Source organism: Nyctibius grandis, chromosome 1 (assembly GCF_013368605.1).
Source record: "Nyctibius grandis isolate bNycGra1 chromosome 1, bNycGra1.pri, whole genome shotgun sequence".
NCBI classification, from domain to species: Eukaryota; Metazoa; Chordata; class Aves; order Nyctibiiformes; family Nyctibiidae; genus Nyctibius; species Nyctibius grandis.
Window position 1 is genome coordinate 11,975,556 of NC_090658.1, and position 25,669 is coordinate 12,001,224.

Here is a 25,669-nt window from a genome sequence, read left to right on the forward strand (position 1 = left end):
CCTATTGGATTTGAGGTCTCCCACTTACTTTGTCCATATGAGTATATTCAGTACAGGCATACTTCAAGAAACGTTGAGTCTGGAAGTAGAGAGCTCCAATGGACAATAGGAAGTGGCATATTTCTGCCCCTGTTAGGGCCTTTGGTGTTCACATGGGCACTGGGAGCACCACTGTCCTTCCCCTCAGTGAAACACTGGGCATCGCGACACTGCAGCCCTGCATGATCGCTAGCCCTGACCTGCAGAGTCCAAAGGAAGCACTTGCATCACTCATATTATTATCTGGCAGAGCATAAAATTCAGCCACACATTTCATTTAAAGCACAAACATGACCTTTGAAATGGGATTTTGAACAGCACCAATGTCAAACATTCCTGCTGTCATAGGAAACCCCATCTTTCCTTATCTTAGGGCAGGTGTTCCTCCCTGTTGAGATGAAAAAAAAGACATAGACAGACAGACATCAACATTATCTGTGTGATATTCCACAACCACTTCATTTGCTGACCACCCTTGTCTCCGACACAGTGAAATGGGTGCTGCTGGCAAACGGAGCATGGGAGGTCTTGAGTACAACGTCAGAAACAACGAGATGGAGACTGTAAGAACACAAGGAGATTTTGTGCAAGAACGCAAGAGAATGGCTTGTAATTGGCATACAGACAGAGCTAGAGGTTCACAGAATACCACATATACGTTTATATATACAAAAAACAAAACAGAAAAGTTATGTACATAACCTACTATCTAACTTATGTTATATACACACATAAAACTTACTATGTAACTTGTTTTAGTTATATTAAAAAACCAAGAAAGTTTCATATTTGTAATCAACTTTGGCCAGTTTAAATGTGGTGCTTTGATGGTGTGGTGCTTTGATGGTGTGGTACTTCAGTTCTTTATTTAGGTGTTTCACAATAAAACTTATCTTACACATATTTCATTTCAGAAACTATAAAAGAGCTTATATCAAGAAGCAAATTATTCTCAGGCGTTCTCAAGACTAAATTATAATATGTCTCATTTCTAATCCAAGTCTCATTTCTGCAATATTGTATTAGCACCTGGGGTTTTTTTTAAAAAAATTTTCTGTTGTAACACTGTCTACCACAGGTGTCAGATTATACATGAAAATTAACAGTGGTTGAAAATGATTGAATTTTCTACAGGTGAAAGTTAAATATCTGTAACTATTCTTTTTCATGTTATAAATTTGATGATTGGTAACAGTACATGATACATGAGGGTTTCATTTATACTTATTTTATATGTAGTGATGCGCTCGTCCACCTTTCTGATACGTTGTTGCATTTGCTACCAGCACACGTAGTCCTTGTATTAGGCAATAATCTCCCCTAGTCAAAGAGAAATCTGAGCTATTGCAAATCTAGAGTAGCATTCCTCCCCCTCCCTCCACACCTTTTGCTTATCTCCTAGGCTTCCCCACTGTAGGCATTTAAAAAGTTTTGAACACAGCCTTATCTTCTTGCTTAATTCTTATCACCTACTTCTCTGATATGTTTCTATGCTCCCTGACTAACTACTAACTTGTCCACAGAGAACAATATATTATACTGTATTACACTATACATTACAGAGAAAATGCCATTGCACAACAGGCCTTTTCCTAATAATCCTTTCTCATCACTCTCCGTGAGACTAAGAGGCTTTTACCATGCTAATAGCAGTTCTACTGTCTTGCAATTTTGATTCTTGATACCTTCCACTCTCTTAGCATCACTTTTCTTAAGTGCCTGTAAATTGCCCGGATTTCACATTAGGTAATGATACAGCAATACTCTCAGTGCCAGAGGTCAGAAGTGCATTTTCAAGAATAAGCGATTCTACAAAAAGATACAAAAATAGCTAATGAGATAATGCATGCCTAACGCTGTGCATTCATTTGCATAATTTTACCAGCTATTTTTATTCACAGTAACCCATCAGAGGCAGAAAAAGGCAGAAAATCAAGTGCAGTAAAATAAGGAGTGCAATTCATCTAAATGCACGCAGCTTTCATCAGCTGCAAACACTGGTGTCAGTATAACCAGTTCACTGGAACTGATAATACAAACTACGAAGGAGGAAGCAGAACATCTATAATTTGATGTTCACAATCTTCGTAACTACTTATAGTATGAACGAAGCTTGATTTATAGGCTGAATCTATAATTCTGGCAGCTGAAGAAAATATCAAATTGGCTACAGAAATGAAACCTCAAAAGCATTTCCTAGTGCCTTTTTAGTATAGGTTTGCTAGTGTATTCTATACATTACTCTCAACCACTTATTTCCTGTACTCGGGCAAGTATTCTTGTCATTATTTACAAAAACCAGCCTGCATAAGTCCCATTGGGTTTCACGTCTGAACTAGTACAGCCTCAAGGCTCCTTTGATATTCTGCCTATGGTACACACCACCTCCAAACCTGCTTCACAGCCTGTGTCACAGCTGGTAGCAAAGTACAGTTTTAAGGCAGCTTTCACAGTGTTTGGGGAGGCTGCATGCACATGGCATCTTTTAGCTCTTTCACTCCTGCTGAGCGACTTCATCACAACAGTATCGTGTCCAGAACAAAGACAAAGCAGTTTGCCAGACAGTACTGGCTAAGTACTAGTAATTCTTATTAAACTACTATAGTGGAAAGGGGAAAACATGCTTTCCAACATGTGCACACATAGCTTAAATAGACAGTTTGTGTTTGCAGACTTGAAACAGATCTTGTAGCCTTGTCTTTCTGGATCTCTTCGGGAATTTGCAAACAGCAATTTGAGTGAACTCAGGTTATATGACATAAAACCCCATTTCCTTTGTTTCTATTTTGTTGCTATGTAAACATGAAAAGCAGACCACACATCTTAATTTTTTGTACAGATATTTAAGAAGAGTTCTATAAACTCATCTATGTGCTCTAATTACAGTACAGTTTTGTATTATCTTAAGGAGTAGCTGAGACTTGCCTGCTGCGTCATGGCAAAGTATGACCTTATCTGATTCAACCATATTGAAGCAACTCCTTAAGGAGGACGGGAAAAAAAAAGGTACACTGGCAAGCTTTATTAAATGTAGACTTTTTTTTTCAGGTTAAGGCAAGACATAACAATATTTCCCATCCCACCCTTTTCCTACTTGCTCTACACTGAGCATAAGCTTAATCATCGTTCTTAATTAGCTGGTTTTGTTTTATTCAGCAAGACTGAGAAGTAGTGCAGTGGAATTATTTACAGGAATAAAGTTATTAAAATTTGTATTTCAGTGAAAGGCTTAAGAACGAAGAAATATGGGGATCTCACAGGTTGGGGCAAAGAGCAGAAGACTTGGGTCAACCCAAAGAGCAGTTCTACTGATGCAATCATGGTAACATTAATTGTTTAGAGAAAAGAATCATACAGCTAAATGAGATTTCTTCCCTTTGAAAAGCCTTATCAATTACAGAATGAAGAACAGAATCTCTGATTTTGACAAACTCAAATTACCTTTAAAGAGAAAATTAGTCCTTGAAAACTGCTGTGACAAATTATGCTGTTTAGAATCAACTGTTTCTCTTAATTCAGCATAGAAATTTCTATTAACATTCTTTCCAAATGAATAAATACATGCTATTTTAAGATACCTGAAGAATTAAAAAATGGTTTATTTGACAGAATGTCAGCTTTTAGCTGAAATCAACCACTTAAGTTTACAAGGAGAAAAAGAGAATTCTCTAATCATTTCAATTGAGCTGATTATATTAGCTTCTCTTATCTTAGTGAAGAAGTAGGGAGATGTACATCTTTAATAAAACGAACACATGAGCATTTCTTGAATCCATTTAGGGCCTAAATTAAATTTTTAGCTATAATGAATTATTGTAGGAAATGCAATAATAGTTCTGACTAGATACAGGCATTTTTTGAAATAAACACTAGGGCTGAAAGAGACCAAGTGTTATACTTCTAGTTTTTAACAGAAATTGAATGGTACAATTTTATAACATGATTGGCACCATATCAAAGACCCACTTTTGAAACATTTAACACACCAAAGCATGTTTGAAGTGTTCAATTCTGTCCCAGCTTTACAACAAATTACTTGAACTAATAAATCTTAAAAAGAGGCAAGAGAAAACAAGTAGGCAATTACTTTTCTAAATAGTATTTTCTCTAAAGTTTCTTCTTCACCCTTTCTTCAGCTCACTGTTGATTACACCTGTAGAAGTGATGGCTCCTAATGTTTACTTAATTACTAAGGGTTTGTAACTTGAGTAGTTCACATTTGTGTTTAACAAGAGCCTCACTTTCCAACAAGCACTTTTCACCAACCCTCCCTCCTCCTTACCCAGAGGAATTCCTCTTATCCTTTTGGCTTCAAAATAGACTGCTTTTCGCTACCCTTTCCTTTTACTGCTTGCCTCCCCCTACCTTTTCTTCCTTTAAGCAGGGTACTCTGATCTTGCAATACTCTAATCTTGTAGTACTTCAGCAATTCAGAAGTATTACATACTTCTCTGGTATAGAACATCTGATATTAACATTCATTTTCCAGGGCTGTGTCACAAATTACTTACAAACATGGCTGGATTTGCAGGGGGTGAATGAATGGAAAATAGCCCTCTGTTTATTTAAACGACGGATGGAAGGACAGCATAGAGCAGCATAGTTGTAACGGCGCTAACTCTCAATGCAAGACAGGATAAACAGTTTCTCCGCATCCTCAGACTGCAGCTTCTTTGTCAGCTGACACAAGTTGTATAAAACAGAATCAAGTTACTTACTTATGCAAGTTTATTATTAGAGTGAAAGGACTGGTCATACTATCACAACTCCGTAGGTCTGCTACAAAACAGAGCACAACAAAAACACAGAGGAAAATTGTTTCCCTTTATTTGCTGATAATTTGGTGGGCAAATTCCAGTGGGATACTCTTTTTGTCATAAAATCAAGTCTCAGGAAGGCCCAAACACAACACTACCTTTTAGTGCAGCAAAGCTCCCTGACGTCGTCATGCAATGGTCTCGGCTACCCTGAAACAGAGACAAGTATCATGCTTAAACTCTGCCTGCAGCTTCAAAACTCCAGCATGGGCGTTCCAACATCAGTTTGCCTTGGTGCCATTACTGTGAAGACAAGTTTTTAGCTGTACCGTGGATGACAGCCCTTTTGCTCATGTAACTGGTCACACAGGCAACCAGACCTACACTGAGGAAGAGGCAGAGCCTGCACGACAGCAGGTGGGGTCCCTGGGAGCCCCAACCCAGGTGTGTGAGGAGCAAGGGGGCACAGGCTCCTACCACCCCACATTTTGGCAGGCAAGAAAGGCCACAGCCTGCCAGCAGGGCTGGGACATCTGCACAGAGTTTTTGGCCCCTTACTACAAGAAAGACAGTGAGGTTCTGGAGAGTCCAAAGAAGGGCAATGAAGCTGGTGAAGGATCTGGAGAACAAGTCTTATGAGGAACGGCTGAGGGAACTGGGGTTTTTTAGTTTGGCGAAAAGGAGGCTCAGGGAAGACCTTATCGCTCTCTACAACTACCTGAAAGGAAGTTGTAGGGAGAAGGGTGTTAGTCTCTTCTCCCAGGTAACAAGTGATAAGACGAGAGGAAACAGCCTCAAGTTGCACCAGAGGAGGTTTAGATTGGATATCAGGGAAAATTTCCTCACCGAAAGGGTTGTCATACATTGGAACAGGCTGCCCAGGGAAGTGGTAGAGTCACCATCCCTGGAGGTATTGAAAAAACGAGTAGATGTGGTGCTGAGGGACATGGTTTAGTGGTGGACTTGGCAGTGCTGGGTTAATGGTTGGACTTGATGATCTTAAAGGTCCTTTCCAACCAAAATGATTCTATGATTCTATGAAAGGGCCTCAGAAAAATGTGCATAGAGATAGATGGCAATCCACAGAGACCAAAGCCTTACAAGAAAGGCGTGCTGCCTGCCCTTTCATACCACAAAACAAAGCCATCATGCCCCTGATGCCATGAACTCACAGCCAGCTTAAACCATTGCGACCCAACAGTACCCCAAGGAAACAGGCCTACCTGTCCCCCAAGCAGCCCTCACGCTCCGCAGCTGGGTACTGGGGACCCAGCCTGAGCTAAGATGACCTCAGGGGTTAGGAAGATGGTAGTGGAAGCCTCCCTCACCTCAGCAAGGCCCCTACCCCACACAGCCACCCTACCCCACCGACTCACCCCCTCATGGCAACTGCCCCCTCACCCCGCCCTGCTCCGCCCCGCCCCCTTAGCTCAGCCCCGCCCCCTTAGCTCAGCCCCCTAGCCCCGCCCCCTCCCTCACACCGTAGGCTGTCGAGGAAAGGGCATGGTCTCCCCCTGCCCCTTCCTGCTCGCTTCTTATTGGCTGCAAGTAGGAAGGGCGGGGCCGAAACTACCAGGAGTGACGCGTCGGCAAGTGGAGGTCGCGTGGGTTCAGCCACCTCCCCGGTTCGGCCGGGGGCAGCTGCAACCGCTTGGCGGCCGTGCCGCCGCTCCCGCCCTGTCAGGAGGCTCCGGGCAGCAGCCGCGGACCCGGGCCGCGGGAGGAGGGGCAGGGAACCCGGGCGGCGCCGCCTGCAGCCCCGCACAAAGAGGTTGGAAAGCCTGGTGCAGCGTTCGGCCAGGTCAGTCCACGGCGCCGGCCGGGGGCGTCGCGGGGCCCGTAGGGGTGCGGTGGGGCTGTGTGGCGGTAGCAGGGAACGGTTGATGCGTGCCCCTGAGGAGGCCTGGGGCCCGAGGGGGGTCGGTTCGCGCCCCGGTGGCGGGAGGGCGCTGGGGGAGCGGTGCTGCTCTCCCCAAGGGAGGTACTGGGGGAGACGGTGCCCGGTGCTTGGTGGGTTGCGAGGCGGAGAACTGCTGGTGCCCGGCCCTGAGGGGAGCTAGGGAGGGCGGAGCGGCTTCACAGCCAGCGCCTCCCTTCAGTGTCCCCCTGCACCGCGCAGCCGCCCCCCTCCCACGGTTGCGCTCACGCACCGCGCCTTCCATTAGCCCCGCCCCCTGGCCCCGCCCCGGGGCTGTCGAGGAAAAGGCACGCTCTCCCCCGCCCTTCCTGCTCGCTTCTTATTGGCTGTGGCGGGGAAGGCGGGGCCGAAGCAACAGGGAGCGACGCGTCGGCAAGGCGGGGTCACGTGGGGCCACCTCCTCCGAACCGCCCCACCCCGCCCCTGTTCGGCCGGGGCAGCTGGAACCGGTTGGCAGCCGCGCTGCCGCTCCCGCTCTATCCTGCGTTGTCAGGCGGCGCCAGGTAGCGGCCGCGGGCCCCGGTCGCGGAGGAGGTGCAGGGAGCCCAGGCGGTGCCGTCCGCAGCCCTGCACAAAGGGGTTGGGAGCCGGGAGCGGTGCTTGGCCAGGTCAGACCGTGTTGCCGGCCGGGTGTTGCGACGGGGCTGTGCGGCGGCAGGGGACGGCTGGTGCGCGACCCCGGGGGGGACCTGGGGCCTGAGGGGGATCGGTTCGCGGCTCGGTGTGAGGAGGGCGCTGGGGGAGCGGTGCCGCGCTCCCCGCGGGCGTTGCCGGTGGATGTCGGTTGGTGTGTTGCCATCTGAGGGGATGGATGGCGCTGGGCCCTGAGGGCGATCCGGGGAAAGTGTGCGTGGTCCGGGGAGCGGGACGGCGCCTGCAGCTCTCCCGGACGGGGATGGCTGCCTGCCCGGTGGCGGGAGGAGAGAGCCTGCGCGCCGCGGGGGGTGACCGAGGTGCTGCGCGGCCCGCGGCGGGGGCGTCGTGCCGGGAGGGCAGCAGGCGCGCCGGGCTCCTGGCGCTGCGGCGGCCGGGCCTGGGCCGTCACCCGGTGAGCGTGGCTCGGCCGGGGACACGCCGGGCCGGCGGGTCTGTTTATTTACGTCCTCGCTGAAAGCCCTTGCCCGGGGCGGTCCCGCGGCTGCCGCATTGTGTAAGGGGCCGGGGCGGGCCCGAGGACACGGCGCGCCGCCTCCCGGCCCGGAGCCGGCCGCGGCGCTGCGCTGTGCGGGGCTTGCGGTGGGACAGCCGCCGCGGCGGGCGGGGAGCGCTCGGTAGGTCCCCGTCAGGCCGGGCAGGGGGGTGCGGCGGGCTGGACACCCCGCGGCGCCGATCGGCTGGGCTGGGGGCGGGGGGGTGCGTGCTCTGCTCCGCCCTGATCTTTGTCCCTGCTTTAGGCTGAAGGAACACACGGACAACGCTAACGGCTTGTGTTTTAGTGTTCGTGATCCCATATGGGCTGATAAGACAACTCCAGATTAACTTTGTCATCTGCCTCCTAACCAGGCTGTCCCAGGAAGCACAGATTCATTTTCCTATTTCTTTTCTTCCTTTTTTTTTTTGCACTCGATATCTTGTCTTGCAGGATGTTAGGGCTTTAATTCATGAAAGCATGCACTGTTAGATGGAGATTAGCCTTCAGAATATTTTAAACATTAATGGTACATTGAAATAGTTTATAAGTGGAATTATTTTTTATCATTAAAGGTATTTTTCCTTATAGATTATTATATGTATTTCTATTCTAGCACTGTTGCCTGTAGAATAACTATAGAAAATATTAAAAATTGAAGAAACGCTGTTTGTCTTGAATAGAAACTACTAGTCTGAACTGCCACGTAATTAGGCTCTTCGTAAAGCAGGTTGCTTCTCAATAAAGTGGATACAGGCTTTGAAAAACCTTCTAAAAAGTTTTGTGTTGTTGTATTCAGTACTGAGAGCTGTGGGGAGCATTACACATGTTACTTGTCCATGTCATTTCTAAGTGAGAAACGTTAGTATGATCACAAAGAACTAAATTACTACGTGGTTAAGCTCTTTCCAGCCACACGTTAATAATGAACAACACTTCAGCAAGGAGAAATCAAATGGAGGCTGTTCTGGTTTACTTGCAAATATGCCCCGGCCCTTTCCTGTCTTTTTCAAGAACTCTGTCTGCAAAACTACTTTGATGTAGCTAAGACAGAAGGGTCTGCTACGTGGCTGGGTATTTTAGAAATGCTGAAAACTGTTAAGTTCTTTTTATTTAAAACAAAGCAGATGCATGATAGGTGAACATAGCATGTTGGATGGGCATCTTGTGTTTGGTTACCAGTGCTGACTTGGCCCCGCAAGTGGGTAGTTGATACCAAAAATAGCATCTTAAAGATGTTTTTCTATATTGCTATATACTAACGGGATGTTGTTTCAGAAATAGTACTCTGGCTTTGCTTCTTTCTAAATGTCAGTATAACCCTGTTGGTAAAATTCCTGCCTTTGAATCAGAACAGCATGTCCAAATCTCGTATGCAAGTTTGTTTTCTGTCCAGTGTTAATACTGCAATGCAGTATGAGAGCGCTGCTGACTTTGTGGTCGTCCTTTCTCATGCAGTCAAGGTGCCGGGGGAAAGGAGGGGGCAGGAAGAACCTTCTGGTTGTTTGGGAGAAAATGAGGGAGTTGATGCTGTAATGCTGTTTCTAAAAATTCTCCTCCAGTTGTTAGGGCGAATGTCCTGACAAGCATATCCTCTGACCTTTTTCTAAAATCCAGATGTTGTCAACTATTTTTAATTAATTTTATTACATACCTAATTTGTTACTTTAAATGTACTTTATAATATTTTTATACCTTGTTAGGACCAACCACAAGCAACAAAATCTGTTCTTCATAGTACAAGGTTAATCAGATTTGAATAGATATTATTTAAATATTAAATGTATAGCCTGAAGTAGCATGAGTTGATATTTTTCCACTCGAGAGTCTAATGCTGTGAGTAAAAATGACGAAACTGTCTTAAAACAAGAGTTTTGTGTGGTTGGGCTCCTCTCTCTTCTTTGTTCAGCATAGCCCCACATTGGCACCGCTTCTGCCAGCGTGTGCTCTTGGCTGGGACTGCGGCACCTTTCCCCTGCTTCAGGCTTGAGTTGAACCTCTCCTTGGTGTTGATAGGTCTCATGGGTCTGTACTTTTAAGGTGGAGAATGTCTGCTTAAAATCAGAAAAAATAAAAGCAAAAATAGTGCAGCCTTCTAGTTCTTGCCCTTTTGATCTTTATATGCAAAAAAAAATGGAGTGATATTTTGAAATAATTGAGCATATCTTTACTTTTTGCAGTACCAGTAGTCAACACTGTGGTCTGTGATGAAATGAGTGCTAATGGTATGGAAGAGCCTGTTTGTGGTCTCTATTTTTCTACAGATAACTTAGCAGATTCAGTAATATAGTGGTTAAAAATATTCTTACATTAAGAACTAGGTGTTTGAAAGTATTGGGGGAATATCGTAGCACCTAGGTACCTAGACGTCTCATTTTAATTGTCTAATTACCTTTGAAAATCCCATTAAGTACCTATAAAAAATTTATAGATGTGGATATCTCAAAAAAATTCACCCATTAAAAGGATACTTTTATAAGCTGTATTTTGCCCTTAGTGAAATAATCTGGGTTGTGTATGATCCAGTCATCCTTAAATGTAATGTAACCCAAGAGAGTTTCGGGTTGATAGCTCTACATCAGAAATTTATACTAATGGTTTATTAGATAGGGTTTGGGGGCTTTTTGGGGGGTGAGGCTGGAAAGAAATGTAGCAGTATATTTTGGTGTAAGTCTGCTGCTTTTTGGCCTTCGCATCAGCATGTTGCTAAATACTGATTATCCTCAGTGGACTGGGTCCATGTAAAGGGTCAAGGTCTCAAATAATCTGGGTCATCTAACTTTTAGGAGCTTAAATGAAGTTAGTTTAGTTCATACTCCTTTAGATGTGTCCTAGAGAGGCTAGAGCTCACAAAACTTTGTATTCACCTCATGTACTGCAAGAGCAGCATTTTGCTTCTCCTTTAATCTTTTTGTTATTTTTTATGAGTTCTGATTATTTTTAATGGAAATCTTCCATTCTCCCCCCCCCCCCCCCCCCCCCCCCCCCCCACCCCCGCCAATTTAGAAAGCTAGTGTAGAGTTTCCTGAGGCTTGGTCTGTTTGTCTCCCCTCTCTTCTACCATTAGATGTCAATGTGTATTTTTTCTTCTAGTGCTAGGTATAACCAACCATTCTGCAGCCCTTACAGCCAGCTCACAGTTGATAAAGTCAGCTTTTTGTTCATATCTATCTTAATATCGTTGCCTAAAGTGTTTCCTGCCTAATTAATTCTGAAAGCCTTCTGTCCATACAACAAAAAGAAAGTTCAAGGCCTTCAGGCTTGTAAGTCTCTGCAATACAAAAAAAATGATCACATCATACTTCAAGCCTGTCTCAAACATTGCCCTTAGAGCGTTAGAAGTCAGAGCCTCGCAAGTCTATTTGAGTTGCTATTAAAAATTTCACTTGTATTGAGAAGAGAGCATGTCATCTGGCTTTATGAATACTATGAATTTTTGAGTATAAAATTTGTTCAGTGTTTGCGAGCTAGGCTATTATATTCCAGGGTTGTCCCAGATTACTTGGTGTGTATTTATCTAAGCCTGAAATACTGACTATAAGATATAGGACAACAAACAGCCAATACCTCTTAAAATGTATTGGACAAGTTAAGGAAGTTAAGGGGGGAGGGCAGAAATAATCTAAAGGGGTTTTATATACCACCAGACCTATAAGCCAGAGGGTTCAAATGAACATCAAGCTTGGAATTATTAAAATAAGTCTATCTTCTGGTGTATTTTGACTACAACCAAAAATTATCTTGGTCTTTCCTGTCCATGATGAACTTTGCTGCCTCATTTTAGAGGAAAGCTATGATACTTTGTGATATGTTAATAGTTGATTGTGTTATGCCAGAAGAAGAGTCTGAAATGTCGTCTTTTCTCTTCTTCCAAGTGCCTTTAGGGGTCTACTGCTGTTTGCCTATATCTTCTAGAAGTGCTCTTCTAGAATCACGAGGGCAGAGCTTGGGTTCCCTATTATTTAGGGAGGTATATTAACTCCTGTTGCTCTTGTACTCCTTCAGGCGCCCATGAGGAAGAGAAAACTGTGAAAGGAAAGCTTTACAGGCAATATTAGAGCAAGGAGTACATTTTTTTTTCTCTTCTGCTCAGCCTGCATGATACTATGCTTAAAGTCTTTGTTGCTTTTGTTTTGGGTGTATGAAGGCAAGTACGTGGATTTCTGAAACTGCAAGATTCCTAGCTGCTTTTCTACCCATCTAAGACAATGAGGAGAGCTTTGTCTTGTGGCAGGGGAACCAAGATTGACCATCACCCTAACTAGTAGGCTGTTGATCTTGTCCCTGCTCTGGAAGCTTTGCAGACAGCCTGTTTTATACAGTGAGGTTGGTTGATGGGCAGGGTTACCTGAGTCAAGCTTTTGAAGGCAGGTCAGTACAGCCCCAGGACTCAGAGTGCTGCTGCTGTGCAGTCAACATCTTCTTGGGAAGCCTCCAGAGATTGTGGAAGGTAAGGGTTTGCTTTGCAAAAGGAGAAGAGTGTGAGAGAGACTTGAACTGTGACATGGTGGGGGAAAGAACACGTTTCTCCAGGTAGAGAGACACTTTTTTTTTTTTTTAAAGTGAAGTGCTGATACCATTGTGTGAAAGTCTGCCTGGGTGAGACCTCTCTTTCCCATGAGGAAATGACTGAGATTCAAGTGTTCATTGCTTGCTTGCCTGTAGTTGCAGTCCATAAAAGCTGACCAAAGGGAGGAAGTGGGACATAGGATGAGGGGCAATTGTTTGCACCCCAGGCTAGCATTTGGACGCATGTAGTTGCAACAGATGTGAATTCAGCTTTAATACTTTTGAACCCAAAAGTCGTTTAAAAATGGTTGTCACACAGGAACTTCTAGTTCGTAAATCTCTGCTCGGTTGACTTTGTTAATGTTTGCTGATTAGGAAGCGTTTAACACACTTAATGTAACTGTTCTAACTCGTTTCAGTTCCCCTGAGGAGACAGTTATGACCCCTGTGAGCTGAGGATTCTTTACATTTTCCCAAACAGCCCATCTTTACAGGTGTGGGGAGCAGAGAGGATCTCGTTATTCTTTGTCAGCTCCTTTGGTGAGGCAGCACTGGAAGTCTGAAGGAAGGAACATAGGGTTTAAAGGATCGCCTGACACCTGCCGGTCAGAGGATTTCATTGTCTAAGGTTTCTTGCCATTTCTCTCTGAGAACTAAACTACTCCCTCTTCTCGGGAAGCATCAGTAACTAGACAGCTAAACTTATGCTTTTTTCCCCTAAATAAAACATTTTTGTATCATGTCTTGAAAGTACAGAATGCTTTCTAAGTGCATGATAATATACAACATAGGCTTGATTCATTAACAAAAAGCAGATCTATTTTTTTCCTTGCTGTATGTTTACATACAGTGCTCTGCTAGAAAAGATGTTTCTTCAAAATGAGGAGTTGTACTTTGATGCTAAATGTGAACGTGAGTGCGATACCTGTAGCTGCAGTTCGTCTAGAAAAGTCATGCTTGTGTTTGGTGATGTAAACTAGAGTTTTTCTTCTCCTGATATACACCCCTTGGGCAAGTTGAGCAAGTCTTTAAGATAAAACGCCTTTTGAGCAGAATTTTGACAATTTTATGAAGTTTATCGAAATCTCCTTACAATTAACGACTGTTGTATGGAAAAGTAATATGCTTTTACTAGGCAGTTTAGAAAAGCCCACAAATGTCTTGCAAGTAGGTACACAGAATTTTTACAAGATTGGCTAAAAGCTTTATAGACTTAATAACAGGATTTCAGATTTTCTCTAGGAACAGATGGGTAGTTAATTAATTTGGAGTAAGATGGACATGCTAGTTTTTGTCAAGTTAAATGACTCATGTTGCATTGGCTTTGGAAACAGCTTTTTTTACAAGGCAGAAGCCTGTTCTTGCTTTGGAGAACTGGGTTCAGGCTTCAGCTGGCACTTACCTGCTTTGTGGTCTTTGGCAAGGCATTTTTGCCTACTTCATCTGGCCTTTGGCTCCTCTGCCTTTTCAGTTAAAGGATGTCCAAGCAAGGACAGTCGGTGAATACAGCCAAGGCCCTGAGCTATTCAGCGTCATCATAAATGCACACTAGTAGTTCATATTCTCTGCTTCAAACTGAGATTTTTGTGTCATACTGGACCAGTTTCACAAGTCCAGTTTTAGTTTCAGCACTGAAACTTGCTGCGCCTCTGTGTCTATAAATAACTGCTAAAAATTAAATGCTAGAATGTGTCACTGTTAACATACAGACTACCTAATGACACACATGTGACAAAGTTCATAAAGGGTGTGCACTTCATGGAATTCCTGTTTATTGAATGTGCTTATTTCTAGCTTCAGTAGTTTGGGATTTTATTATTTACAGAAATGTTACTTGTAAAAGATTATGTGCGGAATTGGAATATATGACCAGAAACATCTATATTGCTACCATTTTCTTGCTCTCATTTTACCACCGAAAAGTCATCTCCCTTGACATTGAGGGAGGGAAATAAGGGAGGAGAAAAATGAATGTAAAATAAAGGCAGCAATAGTTAGAAAAGGAATAGATTAAGAGAGGAAGGGAAGGAGAACATCCAGAAGAAAAATTGTAGGTGTTTGAACTTCAGACCTTAAATAACTTTCTGATTGCCCAGGAGGAATAGGGATGGATTATGAGCTTTTCCCCTATATTTTTCCTACTTGGTGTGTGACTTTCTTTAGCTTTTCTTGGTTTCAAGGCTTCTGGTAAGCTATCCTGTGCTTTTTGAAGGCAAGGGCTTGTAGTAGAGCTTATGAAAAGTAGATTGCTCTCTAGTGCTGTTAGTTCTTGTCACTATTATTAAAGCTGTTACTAGAGGGTTGATGACCAACATTGTACTGAAATAAAGTGTTTTTTGTCCTGTTCAAAGATAGTAATAAAAACATTCTATTTGCTTAATTTAAAAAAAAACCTCAGTGATATATAAAGAAATGAATTATTTGAGAGCATTGCAAAGTTAATTCTGCATATAATGAGTATGATTATTTTGCAGCCCATGTCCAAAGGAATATACTCGGGTGATGACAGCATAACAACATCCAGACTTAGACTTCGATATGACTACTACTTTCATAAATAATATAAAAGGGTATTTTACATCAATAGTGTTTCTGTGTAATGGAGAGGGTGGGATTCTGCCAGCTTTTTTCCATCAAGTTATTGTGTTTTGGAGGAGGGTGGAAAATTGAAGCAGGGTCTATCTTCCAGCTGCTGTCCTGGCTACAGAGGCTATAGGCAGTCCCTTCCTGCTGTGGTGTTTTGAAGACTGCTTGGTGCTTCTCATTGCTGGTGCTCCACGTGAAAGGCTGGAAGTTTTGGTAGGGGAGCAGAGCCCAAGGTGATGAACAACTCACTGCCTGTGACAGCAGAGAGCTGTCATCTATCATGGGTTCCTCCCTTTTTCCTTCAAGGTGATAATGGTTGTCTATAAAACCTTTCTTGTGTTTTGAAGAGGATGCTAAAGAATAGCACATGAAGATAGTCAGAAGTTACTGCTGGCCAAAGGTCATAATCTTAAAATGTCTTATAACTTCCAGTGGCCTCTTGGGAGCAAAATTAGTCAAAACAGAAGTTTTTGAAAAATCTTGAAAATCTGAAGACTGATGAATGCTACATGATATTGATACTTGCATATGGTATTTGATTTAGTAGTCTTTTTCTCATGCCAGTGTTGCAACAGTGTCTTCTGCAGTTGGATGCTATTTTCTGGGGCTGCTGCTTGTTCTAAAGAGCTTTCTATTTTTACTGCTCACTCAAACAGTAACATCACTAGTGGCTTGTTTCCCTGTAAGTGGTGGGATTTGTGTTTCCTCTTACTTAGGGCAGCAACAGATGTAGTGTATTGTTCCTGAAATGTAATATTTTTCCCTCCCACTACAGGAGACTTAAACTATCCTAAGACGAAAGTTCTCAAGTATGACCTCTTCTCAAGTGACTTTTGAAGTAAGAGGACCATCAGTACCAGGTACCCAAATCATGCTTTCACCTTTTTGTGTGGTTTAACTAAAAGAAAACTGAATAGAAGAATGTTCAAAGGCTGTATTTTCTGTATTCCTCAGAGGTAAAAGAACATGTCAGTTCACATATCAAGATGATAAGTCATTGTAAAATAAGACATTTCACATAGGAATTTGAAAATGAGATTTGGGAATTAATTTTTACCTTTTTCTTCAAACAACTATTTCATACTGTGCTAGAGATTGTGATGCTAACTGATATGGTTATGATTGTTTTAAAACCAGTGTTCTGTCTCTAACTTTTTATTCCATGGAAACAAGTATTTACATTCTGGACTATGGTATTCAGGCATGCATTGTTGTGTTTGTTCTGGTTTTTATTCTCTGCATCCCTGTTGAAAGTTCTCCATAACAAGATGTGACCTGTACTAGGGGTTAAGGACAGAAAGAATATGCAGCTTAATTCAAAGTCCTATCTGTGCAAAAAAGTATAAAATAACTTCCGTAATCTAAATGAGGAACACGAGGTGTCAGATCATGTAGAACACCAAGATTTAGTGTTGATCAGTTGTGCTTATTTGACCTTCATCTTTAGGAACTTTAAAGGAAGATTGCCAAAAAACAGGAGCAGATGAATTTGGGAGCATGTACAGATTGGCAAAATTCCTGTTACAGGCAAATACCAGATGGCATAAGGGTCTGTTGTAGTTGCAGGAAAAAAATCATAAAAACATTTCAAAAGTTTTGACATCTGCCACCTGTTGGACCTCTCCTGTGTTTCTCCCATTTGATTGGGAATTTGGGAACTGAACATTGACACACGATATGGATATGAAACCTTTAGTAAGGAGTAATGTTTTTATAGCATTCTGGAGGAAACTTTAAAATTCAAGAATAAATTTACTTTAGATCAAACGAGACTATAAAACACTGGTGTAGCTATACAGTGGAGTATTGCAAGCTGTGCTCTTTTTGCCCTGTTTACAGTGTTGCTTCTGCTGTTGTGATGGTACTGTCACTAGCAAAGTTGACTTTGCATGTGTAACTTTTTCTTTTACTGATAATATCTGCAACATTAGGATTAGGGAGAACTAGTGTCTTGTTATAAAGAATTACTTGGAAATACTTATCATGTGTATAATGTAAAGAGGTGATAGAGAAGGTTGCTTCTCCTTGTGACAGTATTGATACTGTTGGTTTTGACCGGGGAGAAGAGCTTTGAGATGCAGCAGTGGCACAATGCAGTCTTGTGACAGCAGAGAGGTAGGTCTTCAGAGCTATCAGAGTTCTACAAACAGCAAAATTTCCAGTTTATTTAGAAACAACATGTACTGATTTTGTCAAGGTCACCATGGTGAGTAGTTAGTTGGTGAGGCAAGAATCCTCACCTTGCGCACTAACGTGCTCCCTGTGTCCTCATCACTGTCCCTTCCTGTTGATGTCAAAGCCAGTGGTTCCAGGCTAACTGGCAGGATAAAAGGTCATCAAAAGCAAAGGAATGATGCTTTGACTCACTCCCTCTAGCCAAACCACTTCTGGAGTCAACATTGGTGATGACGACGATCACATTGACAGAAGTTTTTACATATTTGTATCATGGAGTGCTTCATTTCTGCCTCATCCTAGTGGAAGGAAGAGGGTCACTGGTTACTGGCTGTGACTCCTTTAAGTCTTCATCGGGGCACAGTCCCATACCAAGAGACTGCTAGATAGAATCATAGAATGGTTTGGGTTGGAAGTGACCTTACAGATTATCTAGTTCCAAGCCCCCTGCCACAGGCAGGGACACCTTTCCACTAGACCAGGTTGCTCAAAGCCTTATACAACCTGGCCTTAAACACTGCCAGGGAGGGGGCATCCACAGCTTCTCTGGGCAACCTGTTCCAGTGTCTCACCACCCTCACAGTAAAGAATTTCTTCCTAATATCTAATCTAAATCTACCCTCTTTCAGTTTAAAACCATTCCCGCTTGTCCTGTCACTACTTTCCCTTGTAAAAAGCCCCTCTCCCGCTTTCCTGTAGGCCCCCTTGAAGTACTGGAAGGCTGCTATAAGGTCTCCCCGGAGCCTTCTCTTCTCCAGGCTGAACAGCCCCAACTCTCTCAGCCTGTCTTCATAGGAGAGGTGCTCCAGCCTTCTGATCATCTTTGTGGCCTTCCTCTGGACTCGTTCCAACAGCTCCATGTCCTTCTTATGTTGGGGGCCAAATATTAACTAATATGAAATAAAAAAATGAAGCTTCTAGCTCCCAACTGTACACAAAAATTCTGCTCCAACAGAGCTGGCCAGAGCAAAGAGATTGCAACATCAGTGAGGCTGTTGCAAGCTTTGAGACTGGGCAAAAGGCCTGGAGTAGCTTCCTCTTTGCTGTAGCTGAAGGAGCTCTGCCAGTAGCAGCATCGGATTCCCTGGCAAGGGGAGAGGGAGAAGTTGAGGACCCCTGAGCTTAAAACTCAAAACAAAACCAAACCCCACTGAGTTTAGAAATGCTCCAGTTTATCATGCATCTTTCTTGTGCCTTTCCTGGGATAGTTTAAGCAGCATTTTACAAATCCTGATTCAGACTTGCGATGTAATTGTTGACGTGAGTTTAGGAGTGACTGTGTGTCTTGTTCAAGTGTTGCCTTTTGTGTGTTGTACCTTGCCGAGTGAGAAGTGTTCGCTGAATGTTCACACTTTTTTGTTTGTTTAAAAAAGACCAGAAAACTATTCTAGCTAGCTGCTACTAAGAGGCATATAATTTAGATGGCACTTCAGAGATTGACCAGCATGTGCACTAAGATGTACTAAATGCTGCTATTTTAAAGGAATATTAAAAGAATCTTAGCTTCTCTTTAATAACTACAGTCAGAAATTCCAACTGTGTGGTATTCAGTTGGCCTTCCCTCTCCCCGTTACCCCTCCCCCTTACAAAAACAAACCATAACATGCTGCAGTACAGAGTGGAAAAGGTGAAGCACGTGACCTGGGCCATTGTGTGCAGTGAATTGCATAGTAAGTATACTCATACAGCTGATTTTTGTCTGCATTTGTGTGCTTACAGTGAGCATCCAAAAAGCTTGGATTTTCTTTTTGTTATGAAATGGATCAAAATATTTTATAAAAAAAAGGGTTTGTAGTTCAAGATATTCTCAAAGATAATTTGTTCCCAAAACCCGAAATAATCTCACTTAATTCCTGGCTTTTGTAGATTTTTTTCAACTCCTGGGTCTGCAGGGGCTTCTTTTATAAGCAAACCTGGTAACAAACAAACCTATCTCTTATTAGATTACCCTGTATAGCTGGGGAAAAAGGACACAGTTTTAGAGGCATAAGTACATCCTCAAAGCTTTTTTTTCAGACTTGAAGTTCCAGCTGTGGTATTTGGCTTAGTAAAAGGTAGCGTATCTTTGTTGTATATAGCTTGCCTTCTTTGTATATTCAGATTATTGTGGCTCCAACACTATTGCTGCTGCTTTCCCAGTTTGAGAACGTGAAATCACCATCACAGATATTTCTATCTTGCATTTGTTAACACTGATACTTTTTTTATCTCTGAGTTTTCAGCTAGCAGTTTGATCCTTGCTTTTCCTGTTGATGAGGCATGCAGGATGGTTCTGGATACCCTCTCTCATTTTTCTCAACTGGTGTCATGTCATCCAGCCCCATATTAGGGGCTGACTTAACTTTAGCTGAACTTCCTCATGTCTACTTTGATTTAAGGGTGACTTTGTTTGAAACTTTACATTTAGACATTTGCTATTAGAGGCTGAAGTAAACTTCATTATTTTTTTTATTGCATTTTTTTTAGAAGTTGCTCCAATACCCTGGTAGTTTTTACATTTTGCATAGCAAGACTAAAAGGTTAAGCAGATGGTGCATGAACATACTTTAAAAACTTTCCATTTTCTACTTCTACATCAGATTTTTTTTCTTGTGTCTAAAAATATTGTTGAAACTCTGTAAAAGCAAAATATTGATTTGTCCTTTCTATTTGTATTTATTGTTGTTGTTCTTAGTCATATATGTGTGTGTGTGTGTATATAGGTTTTGTATGAAAAACAAGGATAAGTTGCAATGTTAACATGAACTCCTGGATATGCCAGAATCAAGCGTTCTTATACTATTGTAATGTTTTGTGTTCTTTCCATATGTGTAGGCATTAGGGTAGACAGTGTGACAATTTAATGTTTGGGGTTTTTTTTGTGTAACAGCATTATGTTTTTATATCCAATAAAAAAATGGAAAGCATAGCAGCAAAATTAATTTTTTTTCTCACAGGAATAAAATTAAATGGGTGTGTTGTCTTGATAATGATGCTAGCAACTTCTTATTTGTCTGTGCTTTCTAGATTATGGGTATGAATTTCTGAGAATTATGCTTTTAGACATGTATGTTACTCAGTACTGTGTGTGTATATATATGAAAAAAAAAAAACCCTATACAGAATATTGGAAAACCTGGTTCATCTTGACAATAAGCATTTTACAGTGAAAGTCTGCCTGCTGCATTTGCAGAGATTTTTGAACAATATTACTTCAGGAGGATTTGGAAGCCAACCCTTTTAAGAGCTGGGGTTGTCAGTAGTCTCTCTCTCAGTGAGGTCTGGCTTTATGATGGAGAAGAAAACACGGTTATTTTGGGTGGGGGGGAAATTCCTTTCTGAACCAAAAAGAGGGAGTTTGAATGGGTGTTTAGAATATTTTAAGGTTTGACCATGTAGGCTGTACTTAGTAATTCCATATAGGTTTGAGTGATGATAATTGTGGGGTTTTTCTGTTTGTTTGCATCTTTTTAGGAGAGGTTTTCGCGATATGCGGGAGCTGCAGTGCTTTGGGAAATTGGAACCCACAAGTTGCAGTGGTCCTCCAAACTGATGATCAGTAAGTTGGATTTTTTTGTTTTTTATTTGTTCCTTTTGAAGTAGCTGGAGTTGTGGAGCAACAAATTTATTCTGGCTTTGAGTTTGTAAACTGTTGAGCTACCCATACTATTAGTAAAACTCTCCAGAATTTCTTGTGTTGCCCTTGAACATTTTGAATGCTTAGGAACGTGTCTAAGAAAATGTTTAACTTGGGTATGCTTTTCTAGTTACAGATGATTCTTCTGCCATTGTGGGTGGCATGTTTCAGTAGTTTAGTTGTAGAAATGTTGAATAAGAAAGTGCTGTGGATAATTCTCAGTGCCATAACTATACAGCATGTTATAGCAGATGTTTATGGTGTTTACTTTCTTTTTAACCTATAAAAGTTGTTATTGTGGCTATAAAGAGATGGGGAAGAAGAATATTTAAGATGACAGTTACATTAAAACTCCTCAGTGGTTTGTGTGTACATAAACCTGAGTGTATATGAAGGAGGTTTAAATACAGTGGAGGAATTCAGTGTTTTCTTAAAATAGTGCCCTGCCTATGGCTGTTTGTATGATGCAGGAACACGTGACTTGCAGGATGTATTTATAATTCTGTCAGTGACTTGCTGTGAGTCCTTGAATTATTTCATCATGTTTTCCCCATCTGTTAAATGAGGATGAGAATTCTTGCTCCATTAGAGCACTTCAGATCTGTGGTATTTATTGTGCTTTGTGCATGTTTGGCTAAGTTACCTTGTAAAAACCTTTCTTACAGCAATGCACTAAAATTGATTTGAGAATATCACTTAGGACAGACATATGTCTGAGGTGGCTGTTAGGCTGTATTTTGAAACTGTTTTGGTTTTTTTCCACAGTGAGTTATGGAAAGCTACTGTAGAGCTTTGTAGAGGAATTCCTGTTCAGTATCGTTATTTTAAAGGGTACTTCCTAGAACCTAAGGTATGTACAACCTTTTTTATTTTAAGTTAGCTCATCCCTAGTAAAAAATCCCTTATTTGAAGTAAAAATGATTTTCTGAGTTAAACTCGAGTTTTTAGAAATAAATCTTAAATTGCAACATATGAAACACTTGTGGAAATACAAGCAGTTCACTTCTGGAAATACATGACCATATGCTGTTAACTTTAATTATTTTTGTTAAATTGTCTTCTTTTACCAGTGTTAGTGTTTCAAAAATTCCAGTGATAGTGAAATGCCTGACTTTTATTATAAGCTTAAATGATAAGGTGAAGTTCTCATTAGTTATAGTGGGGCTATAACAACTGCGCTTATAATTGAATATGGACTTCAGCAGGGCAAGCATCTCTAGCATGGAAGCAAGTGATAGCAGGAGAAAAATGGTTAGTGTGAGCAGGTGTATTTAAATTTGTCTAATCTACTACAGTTTTTAAAATTACTGCAGATTTTTTGGTGAAGCATTAGAAGTATTAACTAGCTTTTGTGCTGCATAATTAACACGTTAATGTCTTGGAGTGAAAAGGTAAAACAAGGAATGGCGCATCCTGGTGTTTTCTCTAGGTTTGTATATAGGTATTTGCATGACTTGGGGGTAGGGGGGAACCCAAGAGACAGACACAGATGTGTTTTTACAGGTATTGATGTCAAAGTTGCATGTGAGTTGAATGTATGTGGCAGTATTCTGGTCAGTAGAAATACTAGGGTAAGGGGGAAGCTCTTCTTCAGACTAGGGATGAGACTGCATCCAGAAAAAAGTTGGACTAATTTGGGAAAATAAGCAGCTACTCTTTAACTATTTTTCTTAATAACAAGTAATAACTGTAAGAAATAACCCATTTAAAGCTATCTTTGCTGTCTTTCTTACTCTACTAATATCCTGTAGCTGTTCACGCTGGGCTTTAGTTCTTAATTGAAATTGGGATTATGAAGGCTGTGGCTAAATGTGCAAAGGAGTTATAGAATCATCTGGTCTCTATCTTTTAAATATTTTAAATTACTGTCAAGAGTCTTTTAAGTTTTTGGCAGCTGGACTAGCCTTTCTTTCACTGAAAAAAATATTTGACAGAGGTGTCATCTCAGTGAAGTATACTAATTTTAAATGACATACAAGAGACTGCATTCTGTTTTTTCGTTACAGCATGTGAAATACTCTAATCTGAAACTGATGTTTGAATTGTTATTCAGAGGCAAAAGAAGGGAAGGCCAATAATAGATTCATTTTTCTGAGTTCAAACTGAGGCCAAAAATAGATCAATTTTTACAGCCTAGCAGCTCTGATGGAACTCTTTCTCTCAAATGCCTATAAGTTAAAATGTAAGCAATAGCACACTAGAAAAAGCACACTTAGTGAGAACAGATTGGCAGAAAATGTGCTCATAGGCAACACAATTTCCGTTTTATTATTTGAAAAAGTTTACAATATGTATTGGTGAGTGTGTTTCTTTAAGTAGGTGCTCTGTATCGTGCACGCTTTATGTACCGTGTGATGCAGAGTCTGCCAAGGTAAGTATAAATTTTATGGAATACGAGCATAAAGAGCTACTGTCTATAAAAAGGAGGCAAAAAGAAAACCACCCTACAAAACAAAATACGTGATTTGACAGGGTACGTGGTTATCCACTTATCAGTGTCTAGCCTGTACCTGTGACTATTTATTTCTCATAACATAGTCTTTTGAAGAAAAGAATTCTAGCTACAATGTTTTCTTCCTCTTTTTGTAAATTTTTTTGAAGAACAATGAAAAAGCAGGATCCCTTCATTCTAACAGGAATATAATGCACAATATAGTGCAAAAGAGACAGTATATGGAGGACTTCAGCATTAACAACTCTGATAAGGAATTTTGTCTGATACTTCTAAGTTAAATTATTCTGAATATTTTTATTTCAGTAATTTTTTTCATTAGGCATTGCATGTGATTAATCTCCTAAATGTGATAGACTTGCAATATATGATCCTTTAGACACTGTTAGTTTTTTAGGTCAGTGCAATTTTGTGTGTCATGGCCTGTAGTAGGATAACTTAAATACATGTTTAGTCATATATGTTACAGTCTGAATATATGAATTTGACACCACATAATTGAGTAAGTCATGCTGAAGAGATCCAGCTGAAGTTACTGTTCCCTTCCTTTCTATATCAACTGCATCTTCAAAGATGCTTGAGATGAACATGGTGGCAAAGCTGGGGGTGATACATGTTTACACAGAGAAATGATAGTTCTCATATTATCCAAAGCATTGCTACAGACTAGATGTGACAATACATATAATAATTCACATTTTTGAAAAAAAATATTTCTCTCACCTCCCTTTAAAAAAAAAAAAGTGATAATTTGATCTCAGTTAAATTGTTTTGCTTGAAGGATAGTACAATGTCATGGGAAGTTTGGTTTGTTTGCACCGAAGCATTTTGATGTTAACAGATTGTGGTTATGTAAATAGAGCATGTTTTTTATACATAATGTATTAAAATTTATAGAATATTTGTAGGAATACAAATAAATGAATGTATATACAATGAACATCTTACTATAAAATTGGTGCAAGTCTTGGCTCCTGCATATCAAGAGCTTTTACTACATTGCAGACATTTTAATGATAACATAAGAGTCACCTTAAGCATTTTAAAAGAAAAATACATACAGTTGATGAAATAAGACAGTAATTTAAACTATTTTGCTCAAGGTTTGTTCTTTTCTTAAACATAGGCCAGTACTGGTTACCTTACTGTGAGGATCTTCCCATATTTTATTGTACACACACCTCCTGTTTGTTCAGGAGGAGGGGGAGAACCAAAACCCCCTTGTCTGGAATTTAAGTCTTGTGTATATCAGATGTTTTAGGCAAATGCTTTGGTATTGTTTGCATGAAGCATATTTGAAAATCTTAGTAAGGAAGATACATACCTTATTCTGTTTAAGCTATGTTCTGTATTTGTTTTTTCAACAGTAAATAGACATGCAAGTTTAGGGTTATTTCTTTCAAGGAAAGTAAGAAATAACTAAGCTATCTGTGCATGTAGCAGGACTTTAAAACTGAATCACTGAACATTTTTTACGCTTGTGAGAATATTATTTCATTGTAGAGGTTTCAAATGAGACTTAAATTTACTTTTCCAAAATGTTAAATAAATCAAATCCATTTAGTGCCTGGAATATAGTAATAAAGATGAAACTTGGGTCTAGACTCAGTAATTTCTTTAATAACAGAATGCCATAGAAAAGCTTTTGCTAGACTAATAACCCATGGTTAACCTGATAATAACAAGGGAACACCTCTGCCGTGACTGCGCTGAGATAGCAGATTGTCTGTTAAACTCTTATCAGAAATACTAGAGCTATAAAATCTCTATTTAGCCCAGGATTTCCTGGCAGGTGACATATATGTGCTGTTGCCTTGCAGAGTGAGTTACGGTGGCTGAATGGCTTTGGTTGATTGTTTGGTTTTGTGCTTAATTATTGTCTTTTACATGGTACAGAAATCCAGCAATCTAATGCATTTAGCTGTTTTGTGTTCTTGAAGTAGAATAATATTCTTGAAACATAGTTTTAAGAATTAAAGTGCAGTTGGATAAATGTAATTATGTGTGGTGTTTTTAAGATCATATTTTTTTTTCCTAATGCCTACTCTGTTGCATTGCCTTGGATCAGGGATTTTGGAACTGGCCCCCTAAATAATCATTTAAACATCCACAGAAGTGCTTTCGTTTTGTAATTGCACTGCACACGCAAGCACTTCCTGCAGAGTGTGCATCAGGCTGCTTTGAACCTCTGGAACATTATGCTACATAGGCATTTTACCCTTCAATTCAAAAGTGTTTGACAACTACTGGAGGACCCCCCAGCTTCTGACGATGTAGGAGGACTTGATTTTTTTAGAAAATTCTTGAATGTCCTTTAAGAGCTTTAAATTGCATCAGATGTTCAGCTAAATGTAAATCAAGCAACATAATTTTTATTTATTTAAAAAAAAAAAAATTCTGTGTGTTAGTAGAGAGGGATCCATGCCATATAATGCCACTTACTGTAATCTCAGTGTACTGCCTGCTGGGATGCTTAATGTGACATTTG

General features: G+C 41.0%; 1 protein-coding gene across 5 annotated transcripts in view; it reads left to right on the top strand.

Annotated features, from left to right (window-relative positions):
- The first annotated feature begins 6,394 nt into the window (after nucleotides 1-6,394).
- The window catches only part of GPCPD1 (glycerophosphocholine phosphodiesterase 1), a 47,859-nt gene continuing 28,584 nt past the window's right edge, over nucleotides 6,395-25,669 (top strand). For 3 of the 5 annotated variants that reach the window (XM_068410132.1, XM_068410167.1, XM_068410157.1), the window contains exons 1-4: nucleotides 7,156-7,322; nucleotides 15,714-15,798; nucleotides 20,567-20,651; nucleotides 21,495-21,579. In XM_068410132.1, the coding sequence (XP_068266233.1) occupies nucleotides 15,750-15,798; nucleotides 20,567-20,651; nucleotides 21,495-21,579 (219 nt within the window). In that variant the 5' untranslated portion in view covers nucleotides 7,156-7,322; nucleotides 15,714-15,749. Of the gene's footprint in view, nucleotides 6,598-7,155; nucleotides 7,323-7,961; nucleotides 7,986-15,713; nucleotides 15,799-20,566; nucleotides 20,652-21,494; nucleotides 21,580-25,669 lie in introns of those variants that run through there. The other 2 variants (XM_068410140.1, XM_068410149.1) reach the window with 2 other exon arrangements.